Source organism: Pseudorca crassidens, chromosome 2, assembly GCF_039906515.1.
Source record: "Pseudorca crassidens isolate mPseCra1 chromosome 2, mPseCra1.hap1, whole genome shotgun sequence".
Taxonomy (NCBI): Eukaryota; Metazoa; Chordata; class Mammalia; order Artiodactyla; family Delphinidae; genus Pseudorca; species Pseudorca crassidens.
Window position 1 is genome coordinate 122990385 of NC_090297.1, and position 16627 is coordinate 123007011.

A 16627-nucleotide genomic window follows, 5' to 3' on the forward strand; every position below is an offset into this window, starting at 1 on the left:
AATGTACCAAGTGATACTTCAACACATTGCCCTACTCAGTAGTGATCAGAGGGGTAAAAATGGATGTCGAAGAACCCTCCAATTTCAGGAAAGTCTGCATACGCCACACATCTGACAGAGTGCAAAAGAGAAATGTCTGGGCTTTACTCTCTTCTGAAGAAGCCTCAGCGAATAGAAATAAATGGGAGGGATTGATGCGGCTGAAGCGTGGAGCAGAGACCTAGGGAAAGTAGGAGCTCCCAGTGGGGATAAGGGGCTGGGACATTTGTTTTTCAATTGGAAGGGGAAGAAATCAAAACAATAACCTGCTATATAAATAGCCGAGGAAGACATTGCTGTGTATTTTAATGAGGCAGTGGGGAGTTTTTTTTTTTTTTCCATGTAGTAGAGGAAAGATATCTAAGTAGGGGAGGGAAAGAGAGGGGTTTTTACATTTGCCATGTAAGACCCCAGGAGAGCCAAGAGTGGTGGAGAAAATAGGAACGCTTCATCTATTTTTAAGCAAAATAGAGCACTGGGATTGCAGAGGTTTTCTTCTTCCTGCTTTTGAAACGGATATCAAAGAACATTTAGAGCTGAGACCTGGGCAGGGATGTGGGTGCACATCAGGCGGTTTAGACGAGGGTGGAGAGGAGAGGGAAGCTTTAGGGAAATGAAGTTGCCAGCCCTGGGCAGAACCCAGGACTCCTGGATCCGCAGACTTGAGCAGCACGGCTTACAGACACCTGCTCATTCTGTGAAGGGTGGGGCCACGTCTATTGCCAAACGTGGCTGCACTCTTCACCCACGAGGGAAGGAGGTGATGCCAGCAAGAGGGTATGGCCAGCACAGAGGACACTCCTTTCCTACGTACCTTCTTTTCCCCTCTCTCTACTCAGTATTTTTGGGCTACGAAATGAAAGGAAAAGTTTTGCTCTCTTGTATACCTTCTTAGAGAAAGGAAAGATCTTACCTTCCTCCGAATTTGATAATTTGGGAGCAAATACATTAGGAGGAGAAGATAAAGTTTCACTCGAGAGGCAGGTGAATAGAATTTGAATTCATTCGAAATTTGAGCTTTTCTGGGCTGTTGTCAGAAAGGCCCCGAGTGATGTTTTGTGACTGGCATCAGAGCTCCTAGGAAACTTTTGCCACCTGTCAGAGAGCTGGGAGGCTGAGGACCACAGGCGCCCACACTTTAGTGGGGGAAACAGACAATAAATTAAATAAGTAAATTAAAGGTGTATTAGAAGGTGACCTAGCATAAGTGACTGCTGAAAGTTTCACTTTTCCCAGAGTTATTTGCCTTCCATGTGTAAAGGAGTCAAACTAATCGAATGAATTATGTTACTAAAGAACGCCATGTATTCATTTGGTAAATGCTTCGAAGCATCTAATTTGTGTGGGTCACTGTGGGATTTACAAGTATAAATTGGGCATACACCAGCTACTTAAGGACCTCGGTCTAAGAAATTATCAGCCAGCTTTAGAGAAATATGGGAGGAAATGAGGGAAACTGATGTCCCTTCTCCCACCCCAGTACACCTACGCTGCTGACCCTGACCACAAGTGTCCAGGCCAATGCAGGCTCCTCCTGGGTCCCCATTAAGTCCTTCCTGGCAGATCAGATCCTGCTGGATCTGAAATGAATTCAGCCCATACGCAGAGTCCTGGCAGCAAATGGGCCAAGAACGGGTTCTCCCAAGGAGCAGGGAAGGCCCTGGTGTTCCTCCTCTTTGATGAGAATGCTTCCTTGTCCTCCTAGAACTCAAGCCGCGGGGGGTCAAAGCTGAGACAAAGTGTCCAGGCATGCTGGAGTCTGCCGAGCAGCTGCTTGTGGAGGACCTGTACAACCGTGTCAGGGAAAAGATGGATGACACCAGCCTGTACAACACTCCCTGCATCCTGGACCTACAGCGGGCCTTGGCCCAAGACCGCCAAGAGGCTCCCTGGAATGAGGTGGATGAGGTCTGGCCCAACGTCTTTATAGCCGAGAAGTGAGTCTGATGTCTGGGGAGGACCATGATCCTTTGTCCTACCACTCTGGGTAGTGCCTGAGATGAAGGTCCCCCAACTTTGACCAAAGGCTCAATAGCTCCCTCCAGCAAATTGATGCTGCCTGACTACTTTCCCAGCCCTGAACTTGGAGAATGGCCCCACCCACCCACCTGCACACGGAGATCCCCGGGCAAAAATGCTGGCATGATTGCTTATCCTCCAACCTTCTGCCAGGGCTCACTATCATAGCCTGGCTCCTCCAGGTGCCTTTTCTGGGCCTCCCTTCCTGCCCAGAACCTTGCCAACACACGCCTCCCTATCACCATCATCCCATGACATCCATAACAACCACATAATGGGACATTTGGAGCCATTGACAATATTGATTTTATATATATTTACCAACTTATGAAAGTGTCCACAATATATTGAGAGGATAAAGAGGTTATAAAACAAATACATATAATATGATGCTAACTGAGTAATATATATAGTATGTGTGTATGTCTGTGTGTGTATGTGCTTTTTACATAGACAACAAATTGGAAACAAATGTGATAAAAAGTTTATAGTACTTCTCTCTAGGAGGTGGTTCTGTAAGTGATTTCCATTTTCTTCTTTAGGTTTCTTTTGAATTGTACAGATTTCCTACAGTAAACATGTGTTATTTTTATAATAAGAAAAAAATGTTATTCTTCAAAAGTTTATCAGTGGTTTCCAGAACAAAACCCAAAACAGCTCACTCACATCCTGGTGCTTTTGTTGTGGTCTTGCCAGTGCATAATTGGTAGCAATAGGCTGGTTTGTGAAATTCGTTTTGCTGATCTATCGGCTACTTAATAAGATCTTTTCCCAGTGTAATTACCCACATACCTAGATGCAAGGGAGGGAATCTGGGGTCCCCAGGGAAGGCAGTAGGGAAAATAGCTTTGGACATTGGGTCTTGTACTCCACTGTGGTGTAATTGGTTGCCCAGGACCTGATTCCCAGAGCTGAGCACCAAGTCCTGAGTGATCCCTAATTAGCTCTGTAGATGCAGAAACATTCACATTGTGATCAACAGGGACCCTGGGCATCTCCAGATATCACCAGCTCAAGGCTTCTGCTCCTTATTGGGCAACTGTCGTCAGGGCCTCTTTAAACTAAGCTCTATTTATTCCACTGCAGTAAAAAGAGCTCTGGGGGCTTCCCTGGTGGCGCAGTGGTTGAGAGTCCGCCTGCCGATGTAGGGGACGCGGGTTCGTGCCCCGGTCCGGGAAGATCCCACATGGCACAGAGCGGCTGGGCCCGTGAGCCATGGCCACTGAGCCTGCGCGTCCGGAGCCTGTGCTCCGCAATGGGAGAGGCCACAACAGTGAGAGGCCCGCGTACCGCAAAAAAAAAAAAAAAAAAAAAAGCTCTGAACTAGAAACCCTGAACCCCAGTTCTTATTCAGAGTCTTTTTCTTTGAACAAGTCATAAAAGCTATCTGATTCATTTTTACAATCTTCAAATGGGAAGGGGATATATGGATACATATAGCTGATTCACTTCACTGTACAGCAGAAACTAACACAACATTGTTAAGCGACTATACCCCAATTTATAAAAATGGGAGGGAATAATAATACCTATAAAACAAAAAGAATAGTTGTGCTGTCTACCTCTTAAGTTTATTATTAGGATAAAATAAACTAATGCATATGAAAGCACTTTGAAAAATATAGCATGCCATATCAGTGTGAAGCACACATTTTATTATTATTTTTGCCTGCCACTTCTGTGTCTTGATAACTGTGCATCCCAAAGGCATGGAATTTTAGCCTAGAGGTCTCTGGGCCAATCAAAGCTTTCCTTACACATCAGTCTTGTTCTCTTCTTTCTCCTGTCCTCCCTTGCCCAGCTCCCCGTCCCTTCTCTCTCTCGCCACAGCTAAGTCACCGGTCCCTTTTTAAAATAATATTTCCAGTGAGCCCCAGACACATGGGTGAGCAGAGAAGGAGGTATTCACCCAGCTGTGGCCCTCCTGACCTGGCTGAAGCAGGCTTCCAATCTCAGTGGTAAGGCACCTTTCTAGTTCTGACTCTGGCAAAAAATGCCTCTGCCTCTTTCCGTTCAGGAGCGTGGCTGTGAACAAGGGGAGGCTGAAGAGGCTGGGAATTACCCACATCCTGAATGCTGCTCATGGCACCGGCGTCTACACTGGGCCTGAATTCTACACTGGCCTGGAGATCCAGTACCTGGGTGTGGAGGTCGATGACTTCCCTGAGGTGAACATCTCCCAGCATTTCCGGAAGGCAGCCGAGTTCCTGGATGAAGCCCTGCTGACCTATAGAGGTGAGGCGGTCTGTCTGCTCCAGGCTGCTGGAATTCCACAGGGGGAGGAAGGACAAAAGGAATGTTATGAAAACCTCCAGGTTATCTGCTGTCCGGAGGTCATCTGTCTTAAGACAGTTGTTGTCTCATTCTAGTACAAGGGGAAAGGAATGGACCATCATTCATCCAATAAGTAATTATTAAGGGCCCAACATGTGCCAGGTGCTATTCTAGGCATTGTGGTGAAAGATACAGATAAAGCTTCTGGCCTTTGATACTTACATTGTAGTGAAGGCAGAAAAAATTAGAAAGAAAAGAGAAAGAAAAAGAAAAATGTCAGATACTGATCAGTGTGAGGCAGAGATGAGAACTGGAATGATATGTTGGAGTGTCTGGCTAGCTCCCTCAGGTAGATAGCTAGCGGGAAGCAGCCGCATAGCACAGGGAGATCAGCTCGGGGCTTTGTGACCGCCTGGAGGGGTGGGATAGGGAGGGTGGGAGGGAGGGAGATGCAAGAGGGAGGAGATATGGGAACATATGCATATGTATAACTGATTCACTTTGTTATACAGCAGAAACTAACACACCATTGTAAAGCAATTATACTCCAATAAAGATGTAAATAAATAAATAAATAAACAGAAGAAAAAAAAAGAGTGGTTGAGAAGGCCTCTCGGGAGAAGGGGGCATTTACGCTGAGTGATAAGAACGAACTAGCCATGGAAAAATTGGAAGAAGAACATTCCTGGCCAAGGGACGTGCCAGTGCAAAATTCCTAAGGTGGAATAAGCTTGGTGTATTCAGGAATCACAAGGCGAGTGTGGGTTAGCCTGGTAGATAAGGGTGGCAGGGGTCCATCGTGCAGGAAGTTGAGGACCAAGGTAAGGGAGTTGAAAGGCACCTTGATCTGATCTGCATTATGGAAAACTCACTCCCTGGGCTTTGAAGACAAGACCCGGTGGGAGGGGAGGGGAGAGTGGGAGTGAGGAGAGCAGTGCTGAGGCTGTCACTGTAGTCTAAGTGGGATGATAGGAGACTATCTAGAGAGTTGATGGGACATCCATCTCAATGAGGATCTCAATGAGGAGAGGCTGAAACCAATGCAGTGAGAGCGGGTGGGAGTTCAGGATCTGGTGCCCAAAAACCCACGCTTCAGCCCAGGATTTGCTATGTTTTCTCTATACAAGGAACCGCCGTTTCCTTATCTATAGAACAAATAGACCTAATTTTGCTAAAATTGCTGTGAGGATTAAAATTGTAAAAATGCATATAAGGGCTTACTTCGCATAGAACTGGGTAAATAATAAATGTTTAAAAAGTTACAGGGCTTCCCTGGTGGCACAGTGGTTGATGCCGATGCAGGGGACACGGGTTCGTGCCCCGGTCTGGGAAGATCCCACATGCCGCGGAGCGGCTGGGTCCGTGAGCCATGGCCGCTGAGCCTGCGCGTCCGGAGTCTGTGCTCCGCAACGGGAGAGACCACAACAGTGAGAGGCCCGCGTACAGCAAAAAGAAAGTTACAGCCATTACTATAATGAATGTTATTAACTATTCCTGCGAAGGACATTTCCTATCATCACCAATGGCCAGGAAGGGTAATTTTTAATGGATACATATATATATATAGAGAGAGAGAGAGAGAGAGGAAAAAAAAAAGAAGGAGAGAGACAGAGAGGGGAAATATTTTTATATATGTATACATTTTTATTAAATTATAATTTATAAATGTTATGTATATAATAATTATATATCTATATAAAATGATTTTCTCCCCTTTTCAATGTTTAAAAAACCTACTTTTAAGAACGTATTTCTTCTGACAAAAGTGGACTTCGGCGTATCTGCCAAGGGTCTGTGGGAGACGGGATTTCTTCCGCTGCTTTGCCGGGTGCTGGCGGCCACTTCTCGGCCGAACGAGGGAAGCCATAGCCGCGGCAACCGGCCGGCGGGGCTCGAGCAGCATCCCGGGCGAGTGAGGCGGCTCGCAGAGCCGAAACGCATCCCCAGAAGCGGGCGAAGCTGCCCGGAGGGTGGCGGCGTGGCAGGGAGGCGGCGGGCTGGGCGTCCAAGAGCTGCGAGGCCGGAGCAGGCAAGTGTCCTGTCTCGGGGAGAGGGAGACGGCAGCACTCCCTCCAGGGCAGGTTCTCCCCGCGACCCAAAGCGGTGCCGCAGGGCCTGCGGGCGAGCGCAGCAGCTCTGCCGGGTCGATCGGGTGGTCCTCATCACCTGCCCGGCCGGTGCGTTCAGCAGACCATCTCCTCTTCCCTTGCTGCTATCAGCTGCCTTCAGGCTCACCCTCCCTAGTCTCCGCACCCCTGCGAGGCAGGGAAAGGACGGCATATACTTTACAGTGGTTGTAGCCTTTGTGGGCACTTCCTACCCCGGGTTAGACAGCTGTCACCATCTCTGGAATTAATCTCCTGAGCCTTAGTTTCTGTGGTTTTTCTCCACTCTAGGACGCTTCCGAGTCAGTTCTTAACAAGGAGGAAGGCAAAACATACCCCTGGCTCTGAGCATTTTACATAATAATCACAATGACCCCTTGAGAAGGTATTTACATTTTGCAAATTGGGAAATCCCGCTCATCAGGTTAAGTGATGGCCACCATGAAATAATTAAGATTCCTTTGATCGCCAGTAAGTAGAAAGCATCTGAAACTACTTAACAAAATGCAACAAAAGCATTAATTACAGCAATACAAGGAGAAATCCAAAGACAGGAAGGTGGCCCCAGGATGGTCTGGAACAAGGACTGGACAGCCTCAGGACTCTTGGTTCCATCACTGCTTTCTACCTCAGAGAGCATGGCCCACCACAGGCCTGACAATAACTGCTAACTTCCTGCCTCAGTTCCATTTCCACGTTCCCTGGAGAGAAAATTTGTGTGTCAGATTCTGGTCCTTTGTCTACCCTAAATTCTATCCACAGTGGCAAGGGGGGTGGCTTCTGGGCAAGTACTTCTCATTTTCCCAGGGTGCAGAGAGGGGGAAAGTTCTCAGGAAAAGCAGAATTATGAATTGGGAGGATACAAAACAAATGCCTGCCATATAAAGGCATACTGAGAGTGTGAGAGAACTGGAACCCGGCCTTACTCAAGTCCAGGGCTCTCTCCACTAGCTGTACTCTTCAAATCTTTAAGCACAGACCACCACCCCCACGTCCCCCCCGCCATCAGCCCTGCTGCTAATCAAGATGGCAACTGCAAATTAGAAAAAAGACCACCTTCCTCAAGCCATTTTACTGCTGGGGAGTTTTCATCATAACCAAACAAATCAACTTTGACTTCAAAGTTAAAGGCGTCCCCTCGAGTTGTGTCAAGCATAAGCTATACATTAGGGTGGCCTTGTGCCTAACAGAGAAAATAAAAAAATCCTTTCGTTGCTCTGGGTGCATTGGGGGGGGGCCCCAAGTCTGACCCACCCAGCTCTCCCCTGTCCCTCAGGCTGCCCCTGACATTCTTCAGAGGAATCCCAGGTGTAAGGAACATAGCACGGAAAAGCATGGCACCCCAACCTGGCCTCCACCAGACTGAGTCTAATTGTATTTGATGCCCTTATGAGGAAGCCTAGCTACCTGTGTCCTGAAGTGTCCTGAAGTGAGCTGGCCTAGTAACCACCTCCAGAAGACGTGAATGAGACCTTGGTACTAATTGTAGTAAATTGTGACCTGGTCGGCCAGTTAAAAGGGGAATCCTTGCTGAGGGACAGCTGAGCCCTGAGCTGGAGGAGGGAGGGGATAAGACATTGAATCTGTAGATGCTCTTTTAGTGGCTTTGATTCTGCTTGCTTACCTCCCCCTAGTGGCTGCTGGCCCTTGGCATTAAGGCCTTTCAGCATTATTGGACCTCAGGGCCCTCAAGTCTTGCCTTGGTCTCTGGCCTTCTATGTGACAAAGACATGGTCTTAACTGGTACTAAGATATAATAATAGAAGTCACCCCCAGCCCATATTGTAAAATAGGACTCTTAACTGATTTAACAAATATCCCCGAAGACTGTTGACAAATAGATTGATGACAGCCTGGAGGGAGATCTCTAGCGGTCCCAGTGTGCATTTTAAACAGTCATAGAATGAAGGCATGTTTGTCATGTTTATGAAGGATGCAAAGCAGAGGGGGAGGCTGGGGAATAACTGATCTATTGAATGGTAGAATTGAGACTGGCAAAAGCTTCTGTTAGCCTATAAGAACAGGCTATAACTACCAAAAACATCAATAGGAATTTGTAGAGTTATCTTTATGTTTTAAGAATGCTGCAAGATAAGAGAGACATGGCTTGATAGCAGTTTTTTTAGAAGGCTTTATAGGTTTCAATTGATAAAAAAGATAATTTGAGTTCACTGTGTGATATATCCACCCACATTGCAAGCTCAGATGGCATCAGTGAAGACCCAGTGCCCAGAAAAAGAGTGGCGAGGGGCCCACTCTACTCTGTATGGGTCAGTCCAAACCTGAAATATCTTGCTCCGTACTGACACAACTTCCTTAGGAATAAAACTGTTAAATTCAAGTTTGACCTAAAGAGAGTGGCAAGTATAGTAATGGAACATGAAAAAATGTTTGACTAATGATTGAAAGACCTAGAATAGCGAGGAAAAGAAAAAAGAAAAAGAAAAAAAAAAAAACTCTAGTGAAGAATATGATCGTGATTTTCTTAAAGATTTTTGTATTGAGATTCCCTGGTGGCGCAGCGGTTGAGAGTCCGCCTGCCGATGCAGGGGACACGGGTTTGTGCCCCGATCCGGGAAGATCCCACATGCCGCGGAGCGGCTGGGCCCGTGAGCCATGGCCGCTGAGCCTGCGCGTCCGGAGCCTGTGCTCCACAACGGGAGAGGCCACAGCAGTGAGAGGCCCGCGTACCGCGAAAAAAAAAAAAAAGATTTTTGTATTAAAGATCTGATTCATACAGATATATTTATTATTTACCTTTGTATGTCAAAGCAGGAACACTGGGTGCCTGTTACAGAAAGTTATCCTTTGCCCTAACATGTGAAAGAATTTTCAAAAAATTAGAATGACATAAATATGGAATGAGAGGGGTGTGTGTGTGTCTGTCTGTCTGTCTATCTGTCTAAGATACTGAGCTCTCTGTCCCTGGAAGCATCTGGCAGAGTCTGGATGATGGGTTATCCAGCATCAAGGAAGTTGTCAAAGGAATTCTCAAGGGACTTGTGGTCCTTTCCAGCACTGAGATTCTACTTCTCTATGATTCATTCATCCTAGGCTCATTCCTTTTCTTCTCTATTCTTTTATTTTTCCTCCTTCTGATGCTCAGTCTGGTGGAGAGAAAGTGCACTCCAGTGTTTCAAGAATGGGGACAGTGGTTAGTTCCTTTTTTCCCCACCCACTCCCCACTCCCTGCTGTGTTCAGAAAATGCGGAAAATGTTTCCTCAAGCACAGGGCAGTGTCAGTGCTCTGTGTGACATCTGTAATATGGGGACAATGATTCCTGTGCCTCATGGGACTTAAGCATGGATGAAGATGAGATGCCAAGGAAACATATTAAATCCAGCACATCAAAACAGCTCTTAAAAAAAATACAAGTGCCGTTACATCACTATCTCTTGTGTTTTCTTCTCAGGGAAAGTCCTGGTCAGCAGTGAAATGGGCATCAGCCGCTCAGCAGTGCTGGTGGTCGCCTACCTGATGATCTTCCACAATATGACCATCCTGGAGGCCTTGATGACCGTGCGCAAGAAGCGGGCCATCTACCCCAACGACGGCTTCCTGAAGCAGCTCCGGGAGCTCAACGAGAAGCTGATGGAGGAGAGAGAAGAGGACTTCGGCAGGGAGGGTGGAGAAGAGGAGGCGGAGGAGGGCGAGGACGCAGGGAGCACGGTTGGGGCCAGAGTGCACGCCCTCACCGTGGAAGAGGAGGATGACGCCACCAGTCACCTGAGTAGCTCCTCCTTGGGGGAGGCCAGCCGAGCCTCCAAGCCCCTCACCCTCATCGATGAAGAAGAGGAGGAGAAACTCTACGAGGCGTGGAAGAAGGGGCAGGGTCTCCCCACAGGCAAGGTCCCCCAGGGCGGGGACGACAGGCGCTCAGCCTCCTCCGGCCAGAGTGAGCAGGAGCCCGAGAATGAGGATGTGGAGAGAATCGTCAGGGAGTGGCAGAGCCGAAATGAGAGGTACCAGGCAGAGGGGCACCGGAAGTGGAGTAGGGAGGAGGAAGAGGAGGAGGAGGGTGACGACGGCTCCTTTGTGAGCAGAAGACGGAGGCACGCGACGAATGAGAGCAGCACCTCCGACAGTGTGAGCAGCCACGACATCCGGGTCCTGAAGCAGCAGCTGGAGATGAGCCTGAACCGAGGCGGGAGACGCCGCTCTGACTCGGTGTCCACGGAGAGCACCTGGGACACGTGGAACCAGAGGCTACTGGAGATTGAGAAGGAGGCTTCGCGGAGGTACCACTCCAGGAGCAAGAGAGAGGAAGGAGACGCCAGCCCGGAGGTGGGGAGCGGGGCACGGGAGGATGACGAGGAGAGTGTGTCCTCTGAGGCCAGCTCCTTCTATAACTTCTGCCACAGGAACAAGGACAAGCTCACTGCCCTGGAAAGGTGGAAGATCAAGAGAATCCAATTTGGATTTCACAAGAAAGACTCGGAGGCAGGAGACGGCAGCAGTGAGCAACGTGCAGAGGAGGCCGAGGGGGAGAAGAAGAACCTCTCTGACGTCAACCTATCCGCCTACCAGGCCTGGAAGCTGAAGCACCAGAAGGTGGGCAGTGAGAACAAGGAGGAGGTGCTGGAGCTCAGCAAGGGAGAAGACTCGGCCTTGGCCAAGAAGAGGCAACGGAGGCTGGAGCTGCTGGAGAGGAGCAGGCAGACACTGGAGGAGAGCCAGTCCATGGGAAGCTGGGAGGCAGATAGCTCGGCTGCCAGCGGAAGCATCCCCCTGTCTGCATTCTGGTCCGCAGCCCCCTCAGTCAGTGCTGGTGGGGACACAGGGTCGGTGCTCAGTGCCCAAAGCCACAGCTCCCATCCCTGTCAGGCCCTAAGCAATGCAGGGGGATGCTCGGCCTCCGCCCCCACCACACCTCTACCTAACCTGCCAGTGGGGCCCGGAGACACCATTTCCATTGCCAGCATTCAGAACTGGATTGTCAACGTAGTCAGCGAAACTCTCACCCAGAAGCAAAATGAAGGGCTGCTGTTGTCCCGCTCACCATCTGTTGCAAGCATGAAGGTGGCACCAGCAGCCAGCTGCCTGGGGGATGACCAAGTCTCCATGCTTAGTGGCCAGAGCAACTCCTCCCTGGGCGGCTGCCTGCTCCCTCAAAGCCAGGCAAGACCCAGCTCCGACACGCAGTCCATGCTGTCCACCCACATCACACGGAGCTCAAGAGCTGAAGGTACTGGGAGCAAAGTGAGGGGGACCAGCAAGCCCATCTGTAGCCTCTTTGCTGACAGTGTTGACCTAAAGGAGCTTGGCCGGAAGGAGAAGGAGATGCAAACAGAGCTGAGGGAGAAGATGTCTGAGTACAAAATGGAGAAGCTGGCCTCTGACAACAAACGCAGCTCTCTTTTCAAGAAGAAGAAGGTCAAGGAAGATGAGGATGATGACGTGGGTGATAGGGATGAGGACACTGACAGTGCCATAGGGAGCTTCCGGTATTCTTCCCGCAGTGATTCCCAGAAACCCGAAACAGACACCTCCTCCTCCCTGGCTGTCTCTGATAGTTATGGAAGTGGCAGCAGAGCTGGAAAAGAGATGGAGAGCAGTATTAATAAGTGGCTCAGTGGCCTCAGGACAGAGGAAAAGTCTCCTCCCCAAAGTGATTGGTCTGGAACCTCCAGGGGGAAGTGCACCAGATCTTCCCTGCTCCGGGAGACGGAGTCTAAGTCCTCCAGTTACAAGTTCTCCAAATCCCGGTCAGAGGAGCAAGACACCTCCTCCTACCATGAGGCCAATGGCAACTCCGTAAGAAGCACTTCACGGTTCTCTGCTTCCTCCACCAGGGAGGGCAGAGAGATGCACACGTTCTCCAGGTCCATGTTCAGTGAGACCTCAAGCTCCCGAGAGGAAAGCCCAGAGCCCTACTTTTTCCGCCGGACCCCTGAGCCCTCTGAAGGGGATGAGTCCCCAGAACCACGGCGTCCGAATTGGGCCAGACCCAGGGACTGGGAAGATGTGGAAGAGTCATCCAAGTCAGATTTTTCTGAATTTGGAGCCAAGAGGAAATTCACCCAGAGCTTCATGAGGTCTGAAGAGGAGGGAGAGAAGGAGAGGACGGAAAAGAGAGAGGAAGGGAGGTTTGCTTCAGGGCGGCGGTTCCAGTATCGGAGAAGCACTGACAGGGAGGAGGAGGAAGAAATGGACGATGAAGCCATCATTGCTGCCTGGAGACGCCGGCAAGAAGAAACCAGGACTAAGCTGCAGAGAAGGAGGGAGGATTAAGCTGGGCAAAGTGGATCTGGGAGAGACTGAGAACACAGGGAGAGGCCATACGGCTTAGCACAGGGCTCAGGGCATACATTGCCACAGCCCATCAAGGGACAAGGTTGTGGAGAGGATCATATGGAGGGGCAGAAGTGAAATGAGAGGTACCAGGCAGAAGGGCACTGGATGTGGTGTAGGGAGGAAGCAGAGAAGGAGGAGAAGAGACATAAATGTAAGGTCCAAATGAGGGACAAGCTGACACCATTTCTGTTGCCCAGTGTCCTCTAAGCTTTGGTGCTTTACTTATATATTTGATTTTGTTCATCACAGACTAGAAAGATGAGCTTGCAAAGGCACTGTAGTTTGTTGGAGACTCCAGCTTACATCCAGGGAGGCTGTGAATACGTGACATGGTTCTATATGTAGAGGTTCTATTATGAGGCCCAGGAAACCTATCCTGTGGCACGTCTCACCTCTCCCAGCAATGCTGAGTTCCGGTTGTTTCTTTTGAATGTTTTGTATCTCCATTAAATTGATATGTTGTCAAATATTTCTTCTTCATTCTGGTCACTTTTAGCTCTTTGGATATTAGCAGAAACCCAATTTAAGAGACAGATGTGTTACCATGAGCCAGCCTCACCTTGTGCTGCAAAAGCTGTGTCTCCAGAAAATACCGTTATCACCTTATTATGAAAAATAATAACCAAGTATTTAGTTTAGGATACAGTGCAGTGGGAAGACACTAGGGGGACCCTTGAGAGTAACAGAGGGAACTCGAGAAAGAGAGAACAGGTGAGAGTGGCAAGCTAAAGGTAGAGAGTCCCTCTGGAATGGCAGGAAAAAAAAGCAAACCATGAGGGAGACAAGAAAAGAAGCCCAGTACAGGGAGATGGAGATGTATCTTTATGAAATCTTGTGGTCATCCTTGCTCTTCATTCCCTGGAGGATCATTGGACAATGCAGTGGGCAGTCAACTTGACCCTTCCCTGCACTCTGGATGGGCTAAGTTGGTGAGATTTCCTTACCTTTTGTTCTCAAGGGTTTCCACCCCTCCAAACACAGGTTGAATTGCCGAAGCAAGAGGCATATTTTGGGCACCTACCTCAAACACTGATGGACTCATTTCTATAGTTCCTTTCAAGCTGCAGCATCTTGCAGGATTCGAAAACAGGCACATGCCATGCAGGGGTCCAAGACGTCTTGATCAGTCAAAAAATCTAATTCATGAGACAAAGTTGGAAGGGCAGGAGATAAGGAGGAATCCACCAATGGGATGAATTGTATGTGATCACTAAAACCTTAGTTTCATGGGACATGGAGATGATGCATCGTTTCTATGTGGATTAGTTAACATACACATTGCAATGAGCACAAAGATACCAAGACAAAAGGAGCAGACTTGAGCTCAAACCCAGACCTGAACATTAGCTGCTGTCCAAGTAACTGAATTAATTTGCTCACCTTCCCTCTAACACTTCAGCCTGAAGTTCAGTTGTTGATGGAACTCATCTCCCCTGCACTGGCTGAGGCCTTTAAAAAAAACACTGCTTTAAGTGTTTAAGGCCTTTAAGGCTGAGGCCTTAAAAAAAACACTGCTCAGCCTTTGTCCCATTTGCCCCTTTGCTTCTTCCTTTGCTCATTTTACTTTAGTCAGCCTTAGTCCCTAGTTTCCATGCTCAACAAGTCATTCTCATCATTCAAGATGGCGCTATCCTCATAGGCCCACTGCAAAAAGGCTGGTTGTGGCCTGTTTTATCTTCTGGGTGAGCTCAAGTCTTCCTCTCTCATTTCATCCCTACAGGGAAGTTTCTGATACAGGCACAGACAATCACTTGAGCATCTATTCTAGAAGGTTGATCTTCTGGAGAGAGGATTGAGAATATCCCTGGGACAACAGCTCTCTTTTTCTTTTCCTGATTTTCTTACCTTGAATTATCTTGCAATTTGACCATCAATATTTAGAGAGCCAAGTTCAGGGACCAAATTAACTGACAGGCCAGCTAAGCAGCTGCCCCCAGTGCCCATACATAAGGATCCAATTAACACAGCTCTCTACATATGTCTTTTTTTCTAACCTAACTGGAAAATAAATAAATTAATCTGAATCATGTCAAGAAATTTAAAAAAAATTCCTAGTCAATCCTAACTAATAGCCCACTGAATGGAAGTTGAACAAACATGTGAAGCATCTTGGTTTGAAGAGTCACCCTGTTGTTCTCCAGAGCTGAATTTGAGCCTGGTGGAAACAGACCAAGGAGACCACCTAGTCTGCTTTTACTTGAGTTCATAGGCTAGAAGGGCAACACTTGGTCCACATGGTCCATATGTGGACTAGCTCAAAGAAGGAAACCCAAGAGGGGTCAGGGTCAAGACCTAGAGAAAGGCTTTTGCTTACTGTGTCTCCAAGGATAGCTCCTTCGGGATCCTGTGCTCAGGGAGGTGTCTGCCTGAGAGTTCAGAATTCTGAATTCAGCGTATTCCTGGAGTCCAGACTATATCTTGGTAAACCACATCAGTGGAAATTTTATATGAGTTATAATGAGCTTGAAGGAATAGCTGGGATTTGAAGTATTAAGATCCCAACTATGACTTCTGAATTAGACCTAACCTAGGATGATAGGTTGCACTTCAGCCTTCTAGTCTCTGAATGACATTAAAAGGTAGGCATTGTGTCAGTAAAGATCTCAGTAGATGCTACCCAAAGTGGTAACTGACAAGAGTTCAATGGAGGAACTATTTACAGAGGCATGGGCAGGGTTAAGGGATCAAAAAGGAATAGCAAAGCACCCAGGTACTAGAATAGTGAGATATTGATACCACTCTAGGACTGAGGGGGCAAAGTGACGGAGCTGTTTGCAGAACCTAGCAAGAGCCATAACCGTGGGAGGAGGGCCACCTGGCAACCTGGCAGGGGAGTGAGGAGAATGAATACCACGACCTCTCTCTCCTCCTAAATATTGATCTCACGCTAGTAACTTTCATTGGCCAAACCTAACTGGAATCCAGCGGGTGGGAGAGCCCAGTAGTCTGGAGAACAAAAAGTGGATTGGGAGGGGCAAAGAGAGAATTACCAGGACAGAGGTTAATACATTTAAATGGAAAGGCCATCTCAGTAGAGCCTTTCCAATGATGTTTTAAATGACTGGGAACAATGTGCACTGAACACAAGATCCACTCTTAAGAATTAATTAACAACTGGAATGTGGTTTTAGCTATGCAAAACCAACTAATAGAGTCAGTGATTTTGTTTTACAGGAAAGAAAAGGAGGAGACAGATCTGAATCAATGGCCTTCATCTACCTCTGAGTTATATGAAAAGCTCACTAAGAGACTTCCATGATAGGGGCAGAATAGTGTACAGAAAGGGGCCCCACAAGAGTGGAAATCCTGCACAGGATGCGGAGGTTGGTAGTAAGAGAGAGAGAACACATTTTTTTTTAACCTCCAAGGTGAGGCCCTAGAGGGGAAATGAAGTCATGGAGTCTGTGAAAAAAAAATAAGGTGGATCCAAAGCACCCCCGCAGGAAGCAGGAGACACACCCAGATTAGGTAATTCAGAAAGGAATCTCGTAAAGGAGCCATTTACAGAGGTGTGGGCAGGATGGAGAGGTATAGTGTGTACCCCAGGGTTAGGGGTTAGATCCCTGGGCCTAAAGAGGCAAGAGCTGTTACTAGACCCCTAGAGACAGAGGGGCCTGTGCAGAGGGGTCAGTCTCACAAAAGCTGAGACCTTTGGTCTAGGGAGCCAGGCTGACAGGACCCCATAGGAAAGGAGCCAGAGAACTTCAGCCTCCAGCTTCCTGCCGCCACCCGGCCGTCCCCAAAAACAACCCAGAGGGAAGGGAGCTGGTGCCTGCAGTCCATGTAGGTCACAGAGGAGGGTGGGGAAGGATGGACCATGCATCTGGCATGGCAGACAGAAGATACGCAATAACAGGGGCAAAATTTCAAGCCAGGGCACCAGTTATCCTGTGGT

The 16627-nt window shown here is 48.3% G+C and overlaps 1 protein-coding gene across 1 annotated transcript in view; it reads left to right on the plus strand.

Annotated features, from left to right (window-relative positions):
- STYXL2 (serine/threonine/tyrosine interacting like 2) overlaps positions 1–13199 on the plus strand; it is a 34611-nt gene extending 21412 nt beyond the window's left edge. The window contains exons 4-6 of the mRNA XM_067728525.1: positions 1745–1976; positions 4076–4293; positions 9851–13199. Of these exons, the coding sequence (XP_067584626.1) occupies positions 1745–1976; positions 4076–4293; positions 9851–12669 (3269 nt within the window). The 3' untranslated portion in view covers positions 12670–13199. The remainder of the gene's footprint in view (positions 1–1744; positions 1977–4075; positions 4294–9850) is intronic.
- The last annotated feature ends 3428 nt before the right edge of the window (positions 13200–16627 follow it).